This window comes from Panthera leo, chromosome E1 (genome assembly GCF_018350215.1).
Source record: "Panthera leo isolate Ple1 chromosome E1, P.leo_Ple1_pat1.1, whole genome shotgun sequence".
Taxonomy (NCBI): domain Eukaryota; kingdom Metazoa; phylum Chordata; class Mammalia; order Carnivora; family Felidae; genus Panthera; species Panthera leo.
This window is the reverse complement of record NC_056692.1, coordinates 43,698,328-43,716,585: the sequence shown is the minus strand read 5'-3', so window position 1 is coordinate 43,716,585 and position 18,258 is coordinate 43,698,328. Positions and strand designations below refer to the sequence as shown.

The window sequence follows — 18,258 nt, the reverse complement described above, 5'->3', positions numbered from 1 at the left end:
AAAGCTATTTTGAATTATTGCTTTTGGTTAGTTTAATTTTGACATTCTGATATTTTGTAGATGGTATTTATATTCACTTTGTAATTGAAGGTGGTTTTTGTTTTTTTTTTCCCCCTGTTGTATCACTGATTGTTGCTGTTGGTAGCTTTAGTAACCTGTATATCTTGTCCTCTGCTGTTTTGGCCAAAAAAGGGCAGCATCATGTTTAATTTATCTGGGAAATTGGCTTAACAATGAAATGTGTGATGTTATTCAGCATATAGCATTTAGGTCATCAGAAATTGACTAATCCTAAAATATCTTGAAGCTCCTAATCTGAAAAGCAGAGAACCTTGGGGCACCTGGCTGGCTCATTCAGTGGAGTGTGTGACTCTTGATCTCAGGGTTGTAAGTTCAAACCTCAGGTTGGGTGTAGAGATTGCTTAAAAAAATAAAAATTTTGAAAGGCAAAGAACCTAAAAGAAAAATTTTAACTTTTTTTTTTTTTTTTAGTATATTTACTGTATGAAAAAATATGGAATTGTAAGCTGGATACATTTTATAATAAATGATGAATTGATTTAAACTTACTTGGTTTCCTTTGGCCTTTCTTTTAAAAATTTTTTTTTTTTTTTTAACGTTTATTTATTTTTGAGACAGAGACAGAGCATGAACGGGGGAGGGTCACAGAGAGAGGGAGACACAGAATCTGAAACAGGCTCCAGGCTCTGAGCTGTCAGCACAGAGCCCGACGCGGGGCTCGAACCCACGGACCGTGAGATCATGCCCTTAGCCAAAGTCGGACGCTTAACCGACCGAGCCACCCAGGCGCCCCTCCTTTGGCCTTTCAAAACGATTCAATTAGGTAGTAACTATTCTTGGCTGTTTTACATTTTTGCTGGTAATAAAGCAGATTCTACAGTTCCAATTCTTATTACTTCCGTTGAACGCAGACTCTTATTTATAAATGAACTCCACAGACAGACGGCTACCGCTGCCCCAGGCCTCCACACTGTCTGTCAGAACTCTTGTGCTACAGCTTCTTTGGAACCGTGGAATCAGAAGTAGAGGAAAGAAAGAATCTGAAATGCAGCCTTACTTGCTTAGGAGAGCTGACTCTGAGTAGGGAGAGGCTCCTTAGTAAAGTTGCTCCAGTGGTGTGGCCTTCTGGGCCTCTTATACCGTCAGCACCACCTGGTTACTGAAAAGAAAAGTAGAAGGGCTTATCACGTCACCCGAACTTTTTGTACTCTGTCTTTTAAAATTGCCAGAAATCTCACTTGCCAGAGATTCCATAGTCTCTTTCTGAAAATATGCCTACATTAATGCCAATAAATCCAGTGGATCACTTCATGAATTCTTACACCTAGTTGAGGTAATTTGTTGTGAAGAAATAGGAGTAGGGTGATGTTAAATAGGAATCTAAGGGAGAGAACTGTCTTAGGAGTTGAAAGAGGTGTAGAAAGATGTTAGAGGTAAAATTTACCTAATATTGGTTTTGATGAGGGCAGGCTAGTGTATTTAGTATCAGTTACTACAGTGATGAAACTTTTGTAGCCTAGTCTAGAAATGTAGCCATTTGTAACCTTTTGTGAGTGAACAACATCTTTTTGTAAATTGGGGATAGCTTATGTGCAATACCACAAGTCAAAACAAGTAATACAGAATGTTTTGTAGTCTTGTTTCCTAAATCAAAATCATGGTATCTAAAGTGTATCAACTTTGTGCAGCCTTACACGCAGTAGTTACTGTTTTTGTATGTTACTTTACTGGAAATTTTTAAAAGTATCTTCAAATGCTGTAGATTTTAGAAAACAAAAAGGAAGTCTTTATAGCACTATTAAATACCTTTTTGAAACCAGAGGAATTTATGCTTAAAATGGGTGGATTTTTTCAAGTATTTAAATGAAGGTGCAGAGGCGTAAGGTGAAAGTATATTATTGTGGTGTTGAAAATTCTTGAATTGGCAGAACAGTGAACCCTTAGAAACCTCTGCATTGGCCATGCACTAGACACTTGCTATAATGCAGTTCTTAAGGATCTGTACTCTGGGTATTGTATCTCAGGTAAAAATCTCTCTCTTGCTCTCTCTCTGAGGCTTTTTACTTATTTTTTTAAAGATTTATTTCTTTAAATAATCTCTACACCCAATGTGGGGCTTGAATTCACAACCCCGAGATCAAGAGTCACTTATTCTACTGACTGAGCCAGTCAGGCGTACCAGTAAAAATCTCTTTATGAGATTCTTTTTCATACTTTAATATTAGTACCCTTGAATGGGCTCTGAGGTCTACATTATACTACCTTCAGTTTCCTAGTGATTTAATCTTATAATTTCCAACTTTTTATGGTGGAAACTAAATATTCCCTTCATGACTATAACTGTTTCTAGAAGTTCTATGCACTCAAACGAGTATAATTTATATACATTTTAAGAGATTTCAAGCATGCTGAAAAATAACATATATATCCATATGCTCACCTTCCAGATTTAAGTGGTAACATATTGTGATATTTGTTTCAGAACTTGAAATTTTAGAAATAAAACATTGCAGATCGAATTGAATCCCTTTTGATTCTCCTTTGGATTCCACTACCCTTTTCCAGAAATAACCACTCTCCTAAAGTTGGTATAGATCCTTTCTGTGCACATTTATGTATGTTTGTGCCCATAAGTAATATATTTTGTGTTTTACTCTGTGTGTATGGTGTCATACTGTATCTTTCCTTCTGCAACCTGCATTTTTAAAATTTAAAATGGCATTTGAAATTTAGTCATGTTGGTATATAGAGAGCCAGTTAATTCTGTTGACTACGTAGTATTCTATTTTGTGAATATACCAAAATTATCTGTTTTATTATCTGAGGATAATTTAAGTGGCTTCTAATTTTTTTCTGGAGTGCACATTCTTTTATATGTCTCCTTACATACATATGTAAGAATTTCTTTAGGATATATGTCTAGAGACATGGACATTGCTACGTAGAATTGCTGGGTGATGAGTTACCTTTGTCTTTACCTGGTTATACCAGTTTGCAGTCTTGCCAGCAGTATACGAGTGCCTGTTACTCATGTCCTTTCCAGCACTTAACATTGCAGACATTTTAGTTTTTACAATATGATGGATGTAAACAATCTTATTTGCATTTTTTTCCTAACGTCTCGTGAGATTGAGCAGTTTTCATACTGGTCATTGGGATTTCCTCTTTTGTGAATCACCTTTGCCCATTTTTACTGTTGGGCCATTAGCAATTTTTAAAAAATCGATTTGTAGAGTTTTCCTTTTGTAGGGACTAAGTTATGCTTTGGAATCTAATTCTTTTTTTTTTTTTTTTTTTTTAACGTTTATTTATTTTTGAGAGACAGCAGGGGAGGGGCAGAGAGAGAGGGAGACACGGAATCTGAAGCAGTCTCCAGGCTCTGAGCTGTCAGCACAGAGCCTGTCATGGGGCTTGAACTCACGAACTGTGAGATCATGACCTGGGCCGAAGTCAGAGGCTTAACTGACTGAGCCACCCAGGTGCCCCTCTTTTTTTTTTTTTTTTTTTTTTTTTTAATGTTCATTTATTTTTGAGAGAGAGAGAGAGAGAGCATGTGAGCTTGCATGAGTGGGGGGGGGGGGGGTGGGCAGAGAGAGAGGGAGACGGATCCCAAGCAGGCTTTGTGCTGACAGTAGAGAACCTGACGTGGGGTGGGGGTCTGGAACCCAGGAACCCCGAGATCATGACTTCAGCAGAAGTCAGAACCTTAACTGAGTCACCCAGGCACCCCTGGAATTTATTTAGTTGCAAATAGCTTCTCCCAGACAGTAGTGATCTTTTCCCAGTTATAGAGTTTGTTTGTTTGTTTATTATGTACATATGTTTATTTTGAGAGAGAGGGAGAGAGCGAGCACAAGTGGGGGAGGGGCATAGAGAGATGGAGAGAGAATCCCAAACAGGCTCCTGATGTGGTATTGATCTCACAACCATGAGATCACAACCTGAGCTGATATCAAGAGTCAGCTTTACCAACCAGGCCACCCAGGCGCCCCACAGAGTTTTACATTTAAATTTTTATTATAGCCAGCAAGGGCTCCTGGGTGGCTCAGTCGGTTAAGTGAGTTCAACTCAGGTCACAATCTCATGTTTTGTGGGTTTGACCCTGGCATCAGACTCTCAGCTGTCAGCATGGAGCCCACTCAGATTCTCTGTCTCCCTCTCTCTCTTCCACTACCCAGCTCGCTCTCTCTGTCTCTCAAAAACAAATTTCATTAGAGCTAGCTATAAATACCTTTTTTTTTTTTTTACCTTTATGATTATTACGTTTGTGTGTTTTAAAAGAAATCTTTACCTACCTTGAATATTTTCTTCTAAATGGTTTAACATTTGCGTTTTACATTTTGGTATTTAATTCATCTGGAATTTATTTTTGTGTTTGCTGTGAATTGGGAAGCTAATTTTATCTTTTCTGTATGTGTAGCCAGTTATCTTAATATCATTATTGAGTCCACCCTTTTTTTCACTGATTTTTAATGCTCTCTGTGTTTTATGTCCACTCTAAGTTTGGACTCTATTTTGGTTCATATTCTGTTTGCCTGTATGTGCACCAGTTTCAGTGTTTTAATTAAAATAGCTTTAATATTATATTAAATATATCAGATTATATGTTTTATTATAAATATATTATTTAATATTATATATATTATACAATAGCTTTAGAATTATTCTTGCTATATGCTAAAATTATTCTTGCTCCCTCTTTATTTTTCTTTATTTGGCATTTCTTGGCCCTTTTCCATATGATAATAATCTTTCCTCTTTTAAAAAATATCATTTTCTTTAAATTTAAAATTTATTTTTATTGCTATTGATTTTGACCTACTTTTTTTTCTTCTATTTTACAAGGGTAGATACAAAGACCACTTCAACAAAATTCAGCTGAATTGCTCAAGGAAGCTGATTTTCTTTTCTTTTCTTTCTTTCTTTCTTTCTTTCTTTCTTTCTTTCTTTCTTTCTTTCTTTCTTTTTTTGACATGAAGCCAAAAAGTACTAACACATTGTGCTCTATAGATTTAATACCAAATGAATTAGCATCAGCTGTTTATGAGTAATGCAGGGTATTTTGGTCCTTTGCTAAATTCAGAATGAAGTGCTAAAGTTCTTACGTGTTTTGCACTAACCATATAGATCTTTGGTAGTGGAGAAAATGGGAAAATTATTAAAGTAAGAAATAAGTTGTCATTTTTGAAACCCAACATTCACTAATAAAGAGTATTTTGCTGGTGGATTTTTAAATATTGTGAAGTGTTTTTAGTGTTATATGCATATGAACAAACATTTTCTTGGTTGACAAGCGATGAGAATAGCAATTATCACTGATTCTGGGTCTTCCAAAGAACCTCAGTGTGGGAGAATTAAAAAAATTTAGTTATCCTAGTTACTTTTTCCCTAGAGAATATTATTGACAACATTTTGTGAGATGATAAAGACTTGAACAGAGCTTCGTGTGGAGGTATTACTGAATGAATGATTGTTGAGTGAATGGATGAACATTTATTTCAAAGTACTTAAATAAATTGCCATTTTAGACAATGTAGTTTGAATTCTAATTTTATATTCTCTGCCACACTATCAGATCATTAAAAACGTGGCATAGATCAAACTTTAAACAGTTGCTGGACTTCATGCTAGTCTTTTTTCTCCATGCACTGATACTGAGTCTGGTTACTAATTTTTGTATATAAAGCCTTCCAGTCAATTTACTACTTATCAAGCATCAAAAAAATTTTAATTGTACTTATCAAGTTAAATGATGAAATGGCCCAAGAGCATTATTGAAGCCTCTTTTTCACATTTTCTCTTCTATTGTAGGAAGATACGAACCTGTCAGTATTTCTGTTTTTACAAAGTTCATTTCTCCTTATTTAATACAGTGATTCTCAAAGTGGAATCTGCAGACCAGCTAATCAGTATCATCTGAGAACTTGTCAGAAATGTATATTCTCAGGCCCAACCCCAGACTGAAAGTTAGAAACTGCTGGGTGGGGCCCCTGCAGTCTCCTTTAACACATTCTGCAAGTGATTCTGATGTATGCCAAAGTTATGAACCATGGACTTGGGGGCGCCTGGGTGGCTCAGTCAGTTGAGTATCTGACTTCTGTTCAGGTCATGATCTCACGTTTCGGGAGTTCAAGCCCCATCTTGGGCTTGGTGCTGTCAGCACAGAGCCTGCTTTTTTGATCTTCTGTTCCCCTCTCTCTGCCCCTCCCCAGCTTGCACTCTCTCTCTCTCAAAAATAAATAATAAAAATTATTTTTTCTTATTAAGTATTCAAAAAAATAAAAGTCACTGCTTCATTGTTAATTGAGCATCTACACACAGCAAAGTGTCTGGGATGTTACAGATATTTATTAAAATATTCGTTCCATTGAACAAAAAATAGGTTGTAATTTTTGCTTTCTAACAGCCAAGTTTTTACTCAATTATTTGTAAATAATAAAAATATAAATAATATGAATATATTGTGCTTATATTTATTATCAAGCTGATTTTATTAAATGAGGAACTTCTTCATATTACAAGCACATACATCATGAATTATTAACATTATGTTTAATTATAATGACTCAGATTAACATCAGCAATTTAGATAAATACAGTGTGGACTTATAGATGTAAGTCACTAGATTTTGTACCTTTGAAGATGTGAAGTTTATTAGACCTATCTAAATGTCCTTTTAGGTGCCACACGGTTTGTTTTTTTCTTTATTGTCATTTTTTTCCTGAACAGCTAGAATCATGGCTAAGTTTTTCCACCAAATCTTGTGTTCTTTTCTCTGTACCATGCTGCCTCTTGCTTCCTGCCTGTCTTACATCTCTGCTTTCTGCTTTTCTGAATGCCCTGTGTTGTGCTAAGTGAAGAGTCCATAGGTAAGAGACTTAGGGGTTGAGACTGGGAGGAGGCTTTAGGCCTTCTAGTTTTGTTCTGATTCCTTCTCCAGATTCTTCTCTTCCTCTTCATTCTTCAAAAGGATGTAGGTGCTAAACTTTCATCAGGATGTTGGGAATTTAAAAAAACTTCACAAACATTGTTTTTATTTCTTTAAGATTTAGAGATAACTCTTTAGAGTAAGAGCACTAAGTTACTGAATAAGTGTATCTTAAACTAAATGGTATTTTACAGTTTTGAAAACACCTTCACAGATCTTGTTAGATTCTCAGAGCAACCTTGAGTTGGCACTGTGTAAGTTCAGTTCAACAAGCCAAATTCAACTAACAGAATAATTCACAGCTAACATTGTGCTTACTGGTGAACACTGAAAGCTTTCCCTTTTAGGATCAGGAACAAGATAAGGATGTGTACGCTTGCCACTTATATTCAGCACTATATTGGAGGTTCTAGGTAGGCAGTTAAGCAAGAAAAAGAAAAAAAAAGAATGGAAAGGAAGAAGAAAAATTATCTGTTTGCAAATGACATGATCTTATATATAGAAAACCCTAAAGGATTTATAAAAAATAAATCCAGCAACATAGCAGGATACAAGATCAATCTACAAAATCAGTTGCATTTCTGTATACTAGCAATGAACAATCTGAAAATGAAATTGAGAAAACAATTTCATTTACAATAGCATCAAAAAGAATATAATATTATGAATACTTATGAATAAATTTAATCAAATAAGTACAAGACTTGTACACTAAAAACTCAAACATGTTGAAAGAAATTAAAAATCTAAGTAAATGGAAAGACATCTTGTGTTCATGGATTAGAAAACTTAATATTATTAATATTGAAATACTCTCAAAATTGATCTATAAATTCAATGCAATCTCTATCAAAATTCCAGCTGCCTTTTTTCCAGAAATGGATAAGCTGGTCCTAAAATTCTTATGGAGATGCAAAGCCATTTTAACCACAACAATTTTGAAAATGAAAAACAAAATTAGAGGACACACACCTGTTTTCAAAACTTATTACCAAGCTACAGTAATCAAGATGATGTGACAGTGGTAAAAGGATAGTCATATAAACCAATGAAATAGAATGGAGAATCCAGAAATAAACACATAAATTCATGATGAATTGATTTTCAAAAAGAAGGCCAAGACCATTCAATGGGGGAGAGAATAGTCTTTTTTTTTAGCAAATGTTGCTGGGACAACTGGCTACCTACATGCAAAAGAATGAATTTGGATCCCTACCTGACACTACATACAAAAATTAACTCAGAATGGATCAAAGATCTAATCTATACAATTCTTAGAAGGAAACGTTGGTAAAAATCTACATGACTTTGGGTTAAACAGCGATTTTTTTAGATATGACAAAAGCACAAAACATAATTTGGACTTCATCAAAATTTAAAACTCTTATGCATCAAAGAACACTATCAAGAAAGTGAAAAGACAGCCCGTAGAATGGGAGAGAATGTTTGCAAATCCTATCTGATAAGGGTCTAGGATCCAGAATATATAAAGAACTCTTACAATTCAACAATAAAAAGACAATATAAAATGGGCAAAGGGAAAAAAAAATAAAAGTGGGCAAAGGAGTTGAATAGGCATCTCTCCTAAAAAGATATGCAAATGACCGATAAGTACATGAAGAGATGCTCAACATCATAGTCATTAGGGAAATGCAAATTAAAACCACAATAAGATACCAGTTCACACTATAGGTTGGCTATAGTAAAAAAAAAAAAAAAAAAAAAAAAAAAAAGTGTGGGTGCTCATGCAGAGAAATTGGAACCCTTATCCACTGCTGGTAGGAATTTTTTAAATGCTGTAGCCATTGTGGTAAATAGTTTGGCAGTTCTTCAAAAAGTTAAACAGAATGACCCAGCAATGCTACTCCTAAGTATATAACCAAGTGAGTTGAAAATACATGTTTTTATATAAACTTGTTATGTGGATGTTCATAGCATTATTCATAATAGCCAAAAAGTGGAAATAACCCAATAACCATCCGCTGATGAATAAACAAATGTTCATACAATGGAATATAATCCAGTCATATGCTGCAATGTAGATGATCTTGAAAACATTATGCTAAATGTAAGAAGCCAGTCACACAAAGATGATAGATTGTATGATTTTATCTATATGAAATGTCCAGATAGGCAAAACCACAGAGACAGTAAATTAGTGGTTATCAGAGGGTGAAGCGGGGGGGGGGGGGGGGGGGGGGGGGGGGGGGGGGGGGGGAGAATTGGGACTAACTACTAATAGGCATAGGGTTTCTTTTATGGAGTTTGGTGGAAATGTTCTGGAATTAGTGGTGATGATTGCACAGCATAGTGAATATACTAAAAAACACTGAAGTGTATGTTTTACATGATGAATTGTATGTTCTAGGAGATTGTCTTCATCTATTTGTGTTGCTATAATAAAATGCCAGAGACTGAGTAACTTATAAACAACAAATTTATTTCTCAGAGTTGTGGAGGCTGGAAGTCTAAGATCAGGGTGCTAGCACGGTTGAGGTTACAGTGGAACGTTGTGATCCTTGAAAGTGATGAAATGGAACTATATTACTTGTTTGCATTAAATTGGAGGTACCTGTAGGATACAAATATGCAGTCTTCAGGTTATTTACCTTAAAATTAGAATTATTTCTCTTAATGTGGTATTCAGAATGAACCATATTAAAAAAAATCATTTAGAGAGAAGTAATTTTCTTGTGAGAAACAAAGTGGTAACTAGAGTGAGGCAAATACAGTTGACCTTCGAAGACCATGGGGGTTAGGGGCGTTGACTCCCCGTGCAGTTGAAATTCCACTTAGAATTTTTGACTTCCCCAAATCGTAATTACTAATAGTGTGTTGACAAGAAGTCTTATTGATGAACAGTTTAATACCACATTTTGTACGCCGTATGTATTATAGACTGTATTCTTAATGAATTAACCTAGAGAAAGAATTAAAAAAAAATTTTTTTTTAATGTTTATTTGTTGGGGGGGGGAGGGGCAGAGAGAAAGGGAGACAGAATCTGAAGCAGGCTCCAGGCTCCAAGCTGTCAGCACAGAGCCCAACATGGGGCTCAAACCCACGAACTGCAAGATCATGATCCGAGCCAAAGTTGGATGCCTAACTTCCTGAGTCACCCAGGCACCCCAAGGTAGAGAAAAAAATGTTAGGAAAATCATAAGGGGGGCACCTGGCTGGCTCAGTTGATAGAGCATGTGACTCTTGATCTCAGGGTTATGAGTTTGAACCCCATGTTGGGCATAAAGTTTACTTAATTACAAACTCATATATATATACACACACATATACGTATATATACATATATATTAGTGTATGTGTGTGTATATGTGAATGTATATATACATACATATTCATATATATGTATATATATTCATATATATATACACATATATACACATATATTCATATTCATATATGTGTGTATATATTCATATATATACACATATATATTCATATATGTGTGTATACATATATACACACATATATATGTATGTGAATGTATATATACATATATATTCATGTATGTGTACGTATACACACACATATATACATATATATACGTATATGTGTATATATGTGTGTGTATACGTACACATACATGAATCAAAAGGAAAATACATTTATAATACTGTAATATATTTATTAAAAAAAAAGCTGCATAGAAGTGGAGTTCAAATCCATGTAGTTCAAGGAATCAATTATAAAATTAAAAAATTTCCCTCCCTTTTTCTTGCTGTATTTTACTTGCCAGTTGTAGTTTAGATTGAATTTGTGAATGACCCCTTGGGATTTTGCTTATAACTACATCACATTTATAGGTTAATTTGGAGGTCATGATATCCTTACAATATTGAGTCATTGCAGACGATAACAGCATTTATTTGGATATTCTCTTATGTATTTCCATTGGTTTTCTTCATGAAGATCTTATGTATTTTTGTTAAACTTTTTTCTAGTACTTTAAGCATTTTTTTGTTTCTGTTGTAATTGGAACCTGTTGTCAACTTCCTATTTATAGCAGTTTTTGATTTTCTGTATTTATCTGCTTGGATAGGCATTAATTTTCTTCAACTTTCTAGATACATTTCTCCAAATTTTTTAAATTCAACAAATGTTTATTGAGTCCCTGTCATGTGCTAGATAATTGTTTCAGGTACTTCTCTAAATTTTTAGGTAACTTATTTTAAGGCATTGATGAACTTTCCCAAATTATTGCAGCCTTGGACAGGAAATTATTTACTCACAGTGCTAAGGACTCAGTTAAATGGCTATGATTTAGTGCTCATTTTGATGCTGTCATTGTTTAACCTGTCCAATATAAATAAATCTTTAACTCTTTATATATTTATCTAATGGTTCTGAGTTTCAGACCACATTTTATAGCATCTTACTGAGTTTGCCAAAAGTACTTTTTCTTTACAAAAATCTTTGTCATACTGTTATCAGAGGAAATTAGCTTAAACAACATGATTTAATTATGAAGGAAAAAAAAAACCACACACAAATGATGAGACAATGTCTTGTATGTTATGAATAAGGACAGTGCTTTTTATTAGGCATGCCCTTGGACTTATTTTCCTAATGTGCATGGTCCTAACTGTCTGTAGAGAAGCAGACAGAGGTCTAAAGGGAAATGCAATCAATTAACTTTAAAACAAAATTTTAATTTGATTAGTAAAATGATATCTATATTTTAAAATTGGAAAATGTGGAAAAGATGGAAAGAAATGAAATCACCTGTAGTTTCATTATCCATTCACAATTGTTTTTTATATGTTGATGCGTTTTCAGTCAGTTGACTTGCTACAGTTAAAAAAAAAAATCAAGCTGCAGGGGTGCCTGGGTGGCTCAGTCGGTTAAGCGTCCTACTCTTGGTTTCGGCTCAGGTCATGATGTCACGGTTCAGGGATTGGAGCCCTACATCGGGCTCTGAGCTGGCAGCACAGAGCCTGCTTGGGATTCTGTCTCTCAGCCCCGCCTGCACTTGTGCTGTCTCTGTCTCTCTCAAAAATAAATAAGTAAAAAGAAATTAAAAAATCAAAGTGTAAGGTAAAACATATTTTTTCACATTCCTGTGATATAAAACCCTCTATATTATGAGGCTTTTGATGGTTATATGATATTTAATTAAGTGGGTATATTGTAGTTTGGGTAGCCTTTACTTAGAAATAGTATTTTTACATTGCTTCTAATTCATTACTGTTTTGTTTTTTTTTTAAAGTTTGTTTATTTATTTTGAAAGGCAGCATGAACTGGGGAGGGCCAGAGAGAGAGGGAGTCACAGAATCCCAAGCAGGCTCCACACTGAGCCGTCGCGGGGCTGGAACGCATGAAACCGTGAGATCATGTCCTGAGCCGAAACCAAGTGTCACTTAACTGACTGAGCCACCCAGCTGCCCCTAATTCATCACTGTTAAAATAATGCTGTGGAGAACAATTTTGTACATAAAAACTTCCTATATTTAAAATTTCCCTACAACAAGGGTTATTTATTGTAAAAACAGTTTAGAATTGTGGAAAGTGAAAGTGTTCCCCTTATTCCTTCCAGTTTCTACTCAGTAGTGGCTACTGTTAACAATTTAGTGTGTATTTTATTTTTTTAAAAAAAGCTTACCCTACATACTGTTTTAAAAAAATTTAGCGCTATATTGTGGACATTTTTCCCTTGTCAGTCCACACAGAAGTACCTTGACATTGCTGCATCCTTGAGATTCCTTTAACCACTCTCCTACTTCTGGCATTTATTTGGAGTTAGGTGTCTGTGATTTTTTTTTTTCTTCTATTTCTGAATATCTCTAGGATAGTTATAATAATAGCTAAGATTCAGTAAGCGTTTACTCCATGCAGTAGATGAGGATTATCTCATTTGATTCTCATTGTTACATTTGTGTGGGTGGGTGCACAGTTCCTATTTGGTCACTTTTCCATCCCAGCCCATAGGGAAGGTGGAACTTTAGTTCAAACTTCCTTGCCTCTTAAGGGAAGAATCATTACAGGGGAAAAACATCCTTATTCTTCTCAGGAGGAAGAATTCCCCACCTGATGGCCGGTATGGGACATTTGTGCCAGAAGGAGGTGTGGGTTTTATCCTTCCTCTTTCACTTCCTATGCCCAGGACTAGCAGGCCAGTACGAGCAGCACCCTTGGACTGGCCTTTTAAAGGTAGATCTGACCATTCTCTTAGTTCTATATAATCCCTACATCTGGGTTGAGGACTGGCTGGGGAGTCTGTTCTGCAGACCCAAGTATCTTTTCCTACCAGACATGTCCTACTATGGACATCTCAAGGTCTGGGTCTTTGTTATATAGATTTAGGGGCCCCATTTTGACTTTCTATCGAAAGTCATTTATCCTGTCTTTGCAATAGGAACTATTAGAGATTGTCCAGCCATTAAAAAATCAGAACATAATTTCTGAACTTTATTGAGGTATAACCTGTATACAGTAAAACACAATCAAGGTAGAAAATACTTCTGTCATCTCAAAAAATTACTTCATGCTGCTTTGGTGTCCCTTTCACTCAGGCAACCACTGATTGATTTAAAAAAAATTTTTTTTAAGTTTATTTCTTTATTTTGAGAGAGAGAGAGAGAATGCAAACAGGGGCAGGGGCAGGGGCGGAGAAGGAGAGGGAGAGGGAGAGAGAGAGTCCCAAGCAGGCTCCTCACTGTGCAGAGCCTGATGCAGGGCTTGATCTCACAAAGTGGTAAGATCATGACCTGAGCCAAAATCAAGAGTCGGACGCTTGACTGACTGAGCCACCCAGGAGCCCCTGATGGATCTTTTTTTGTTGTTGTTACTCCGGATTAATTTTGCCTTTTCTAGAATTTCATCCAAATATGAGATGAATTTTACATAATGTAGGATGAACTCTTATTTTGTGTCTGGCTTCTTTTACTCATCATTTTGTTTTTGAAGTTTACTCATGTTGTTGCATATGTACCTGTAGTTAGTTTCTTTTTAATTGCTAGGTAGTATTCCATTATATGGATATATCACAGTTTTTTTATCCATTCATGTGTTGGTAGGCATTTGTGTTATTTCCAATTTTTGGCTATTGTGAATAAAGCTGTGAATATCTGTGTATAAGTGTAGCTATGTTTTCTTTTTTCTTGACTAAAATCTAGGCACATACCTGCTGGGTCACATTAATTTTATAAGAAACTATATTATGTCTTTGCCAGTATTTAATGTTGTCAGCCTTTTACATTTTTCTTTGGTGTTTCCCAAAAAGACCAAAATGGGAACTTGCTTTTTTTCTTTTTCAGTATAAAGGGATGTCAGGAGGTTCATTTATGTGAATAGTTACTGGTCTGAAATGGATAAGGTAAAAGTATCCCTACAGGCTCTTTGAGAGATAACTATAGGACATACTAGTTTAATTGATTCCTACCCCATCACTTTCAGGCCCATGTGACTTCAAAATTTTAACAGAAATTATTATTATAGGAGTTGATAGCACGGAGTGAATCCATAGGCCTGAAGACAGGTATTACTGATGGCCTTTCTCACCTTATTCTAGACTAGCAATGTCCAATGAAACTTTCTGTGGTGATAGCTATGGGCCACATATGGCACTTGAAATGTGGCTAATGCAACTGAAGAACTGAATTTAAACAAAAAATTTTTTAAAAATATTTGTTTATTATTTTGAGAGTGAGAGAGACAGAGTGCAAGTGGGGAAGGGGCAGAGAGCAAGGGAGACACAGAATCCGAAGCAGGCTCCAGGCTCTGAGCTGTCAGCACAGAGCCCGACATGGGGCTGGAACCCACACACTGCGAGATTATGACCTGAGCCGAAGTCGGACGCCCAACCGACTGAGCCACTCAGGCGCCCCAAGAACTGAATTTTGAACTTTAATTAATTTTAATTTTGATAGTCATATTTGCCTAGTGGTGCTTTATTGGACAGTGCAGTTCTTAAAATGTTATTTTTCAGCAAAGGTCACTGACAAAAAATAATTGAGTAAGACTTGTTAGCTGAGCCCACTGGCTAAATTCATATTTTCTGTCCTACCTCCCTTTCCCGTGGGGGATTCGTGTGTCTCTAGAGAGATGTAGCCAAGGCCTCGAGTACCACAAAGGAAGAACCAGTGGATTCAGGAGTGTTGCAGGTAGTTAGGGTAGGGGTGGTTATTTGGTAAGGAGCTCTTCTAGTTAGGTACTATGCTCTGTGTTTTTTTATGTTTATTTTACCCTCCTAAATTCTTTGGAAGACAATAAAGCCTATATTTGAGTAATCTAATTTTTAAAGTGGACCTTTGGACAAAAGTATGCTGTTTAAATTTGAAAACTGTATAATGTTGCAGAGAGGAGTCCTGATTAAATCCTCCCAGTGTTTTTTTGATTAAGAGAAGCAAATTCTCTTTCTACACTTTAAAGGCTTTCAAGTAATGATATAATTACTTCTAAGGTTTCCATTAAGGATTTGAGATTTTTATTCTTTTGAGTAGCAGAGTTAATAATTTTTTTACATTTCAATTATTAGTGAAAGCATTTTACAGCATTTAGATGGTTAAATGTAGTCACTCAGATAACTGAATTTATATAAAATTGCCTATCCGTGTAGTATTTTTCATTTCATAAGAGCTGCGCAGCTGTAGTGGCTGAGTTTTTATTTGTTTCCTAGAGGCAAGGTCAATGTTAGAAAAATTGTGGAATTTTCCCCTGGCATTACTGTGGTAAGTAAACAACTACTATTTATAGGAATTTATATTTTGATGAAAAATGAGGTACCCTGCTTGGCTTATCATAAGAACACAGATGCTTCTAGATTCCAGTAGGGAGGCCTTTTGCTCACAGCATCTGTTGTAGTTGGCCAGCCAGATGACTTCCACTGAGTTTTTCACTTTTTTTTTTCAAGGACACCACCTCTTTGACAGCTAAATACATTTACAAATGAAAAGGTTAACTTAATGTTTTGTAAATTTATTATTACTGTGGCTATATCAGTTCTGTGCAATTTTGAACTATTAGATAATTTAAATTAGATCACTTCCTAAATAACCTTGAAATGTCCTTTGAATACATGTCCTTTGAACTGTTTATTCTGCAGTTAGGTAGATTTGTATTGATCTATAAGTTCATTTATTCAGCAGGTGTTTGATGAGCACTCTACCAAGCCCTGTGCTAGCTCTGGGGAACCACAGATGTAAGCAGGATATAATCTGAGTCCTTGAGAAGCTTCCTGTCTTGTATGCAATGCAAACATGTAAACAGACCATGGAAATACAGTCAGATACTTTCATTTGAAGTTTATTATATCAGTCTAATGGGGAGGGGAAGGTGTCTGGGAAGGTCTTCTAGAAAAAGTAATGTCTGAGCTGAGAATTGTTGAAACAAACAGGAGTTTAGTTAGGCAAGAGGCTCGGCATTAGGGGAGAGAGAAGAATATAAAAGGAAGAAGCTTATAGGTGAGAGAGACCCTAGGATGGGTGGGAAACTAAAAAAGTTTGGTACGCTTTTGTCAGATATCTGGTCACACTGACTATGGGCAAAAATACAGTCTCATTCATAAAGCAAAGTTATGACCCAGGCTTTATTCTCTCATGTTCTAAATATTAATGATTTCCAAATATTTTATGAATCCCATAAGAAAAACATCTTTGGTCATGTATCTGCAATATATTTACATATTTATTTATAAATGATATACTCAGTTTATATACATGGTAAAGTATATACGAAAAGATAAAAAGGAGGAACTAAAGGTGAAAAATATTCTTTATTTTATTAAAAAATACAGAAAACCAATTGCTGCTTCATTGTTCTTTAAAATCTTGGCTTGATATCTTATGATACACCTATTCAGAGGTCTGTTTCTAACTGCAGTTGAATTTGATATGTGAATTATCTGTAGATCCTTCTGGTGCACGTAACCCACTTTAGGGACCACTGTTCTAAACGATTGGCATAAGTGTATTGAGACTAGCCTTTTAGTTAAAACAGAAGCAAAGCAAAAGGTAGTTTATTTTGCCCTATACATTTTTGAGAGACAAATTTAAAGAAAAATCAGCTTTGGCTTGAGGTTTGAAGAATGAGCACTTGAGTCATAAACTATGTGTCATGACTAAAAGGGTCATATTTCACTAACTAGGAAATCCAAGAGAATGGCGGAGGAGTTATTGGTTAAGTACATTATGTGAAGGAATGTTTTGCTAGTAGCTGTTAATCAAAAATATTACTTGCTGTTTTGAAAAAATATGCCTTTCAGTTACCTTTGTTGGGAGATATTTAGAAGATGGTTTTTCTTAATCCATAGGAGATGTGGTCCATGCCACTTGGGATCTCTTATAAAAAGATACTCTTTTGGGGCGCCTGGGTGGCTCAGTCGGCTAAGCGTCCGACTTCGGCTCAGGTCATGATCTCGCGGTTCGTGAGTTCAAGCCCCGCGTTGGGCTCTGTGCTGACAGCTCAGAGCCTGGAGCCTGTTTCAGATTCTGTGTCTTCCTCTCTCTCTCTGACTCTCCCCTGTTCATGCTCTGTCTCTCTCTGTCTCAAAAATAAATAAATGTTAAAAAAAATTAAAAAAAAAAGATACTCTTTCATTATACACTTGATTAAATGTACTGAATTTACTTCATTGCATTTGAATCACTCAAAATTCTTTTCATCAGAAGAGTTGGAAAACCAAATCAAAAGAGCTTGAGTAAAAAAAAAAGTATTTGTTGGTACATAACCAACATAACCAATGCAGTACTGGTCTCAAGGGCTTTAACTTGGTTGTCAGATCTGTGTTTCAAAGTGTCTATTTGTTTCTTTGTCTCTGTTACCTTTGCTTTATCTGTAATAGTTTTACTGTCTTTTAGAGCAGAAATTTGACCACCGTGCAGTGGTGAGGCAGGGGAGAGTGTCCTTCTGGCACATGTCTATAAATCCTATGAATGGGATAGGACTCTATGTGATTGCACGTGTGCTGTGATTGGCAGGCCCACAAAAGCCTATATGGAAGGGGGAAGGAACAGTTTCCCAAAGGAAGGGTTTGCTGTGATCACAGAGGAAGGAATGCAGGGAGTCCATAACAATAGGTATTTATTACAGGTGATGAGGAATAGAGGACAGGAGGCATAAATTATTCTTTAAGGTTATAAAAGATGACTTAATTTTCTTTTCCTAATCATTGTTTTTTGTAGAGTATGCAAGCTGCAAGATGCCCTACAGATGAATTATCTTTAACCAATTGTGCAGTTGTGAATGAAAAGGATTTCCAGCCTGGCCAGTGAGTATCTAACTTTGTTTTTTTTCCAACCTGCCAAGTGGTATTTTGGAAACTTTTAGAGAGCACTTGTGTTTTAGGAAACTCAAAAA

At 35.7% G+C, this 18,258-nt stretch overlaps 1 protein-coding gene across 2 annotated transcripts in view; it reads left to right on the top strand.

The window, feature by feature from the left end:
• Nucleotides 1-18,258, top strand: part of NSF (N-ethylmaleimide sensitive factor, vesicle fusing ATPase) — a 146,211-nt gene that overhangs the window by 5,521 nt on the left and 122,432 nt on the right. For both annotated transcript variants that reach the window (XM_042914712.1, XM_042914711.1), the window contains exon 2: nucleotides 18,084-18,169. In XM_042914712.1, the coding sequence (XP_042770646.1) occupies nucleotides 18,084-18,169 (86 nt within the window). The remainder of the gene's footprint in view (nucleotides 1-18,083; nucleotides 18,170-18,258) is intronic.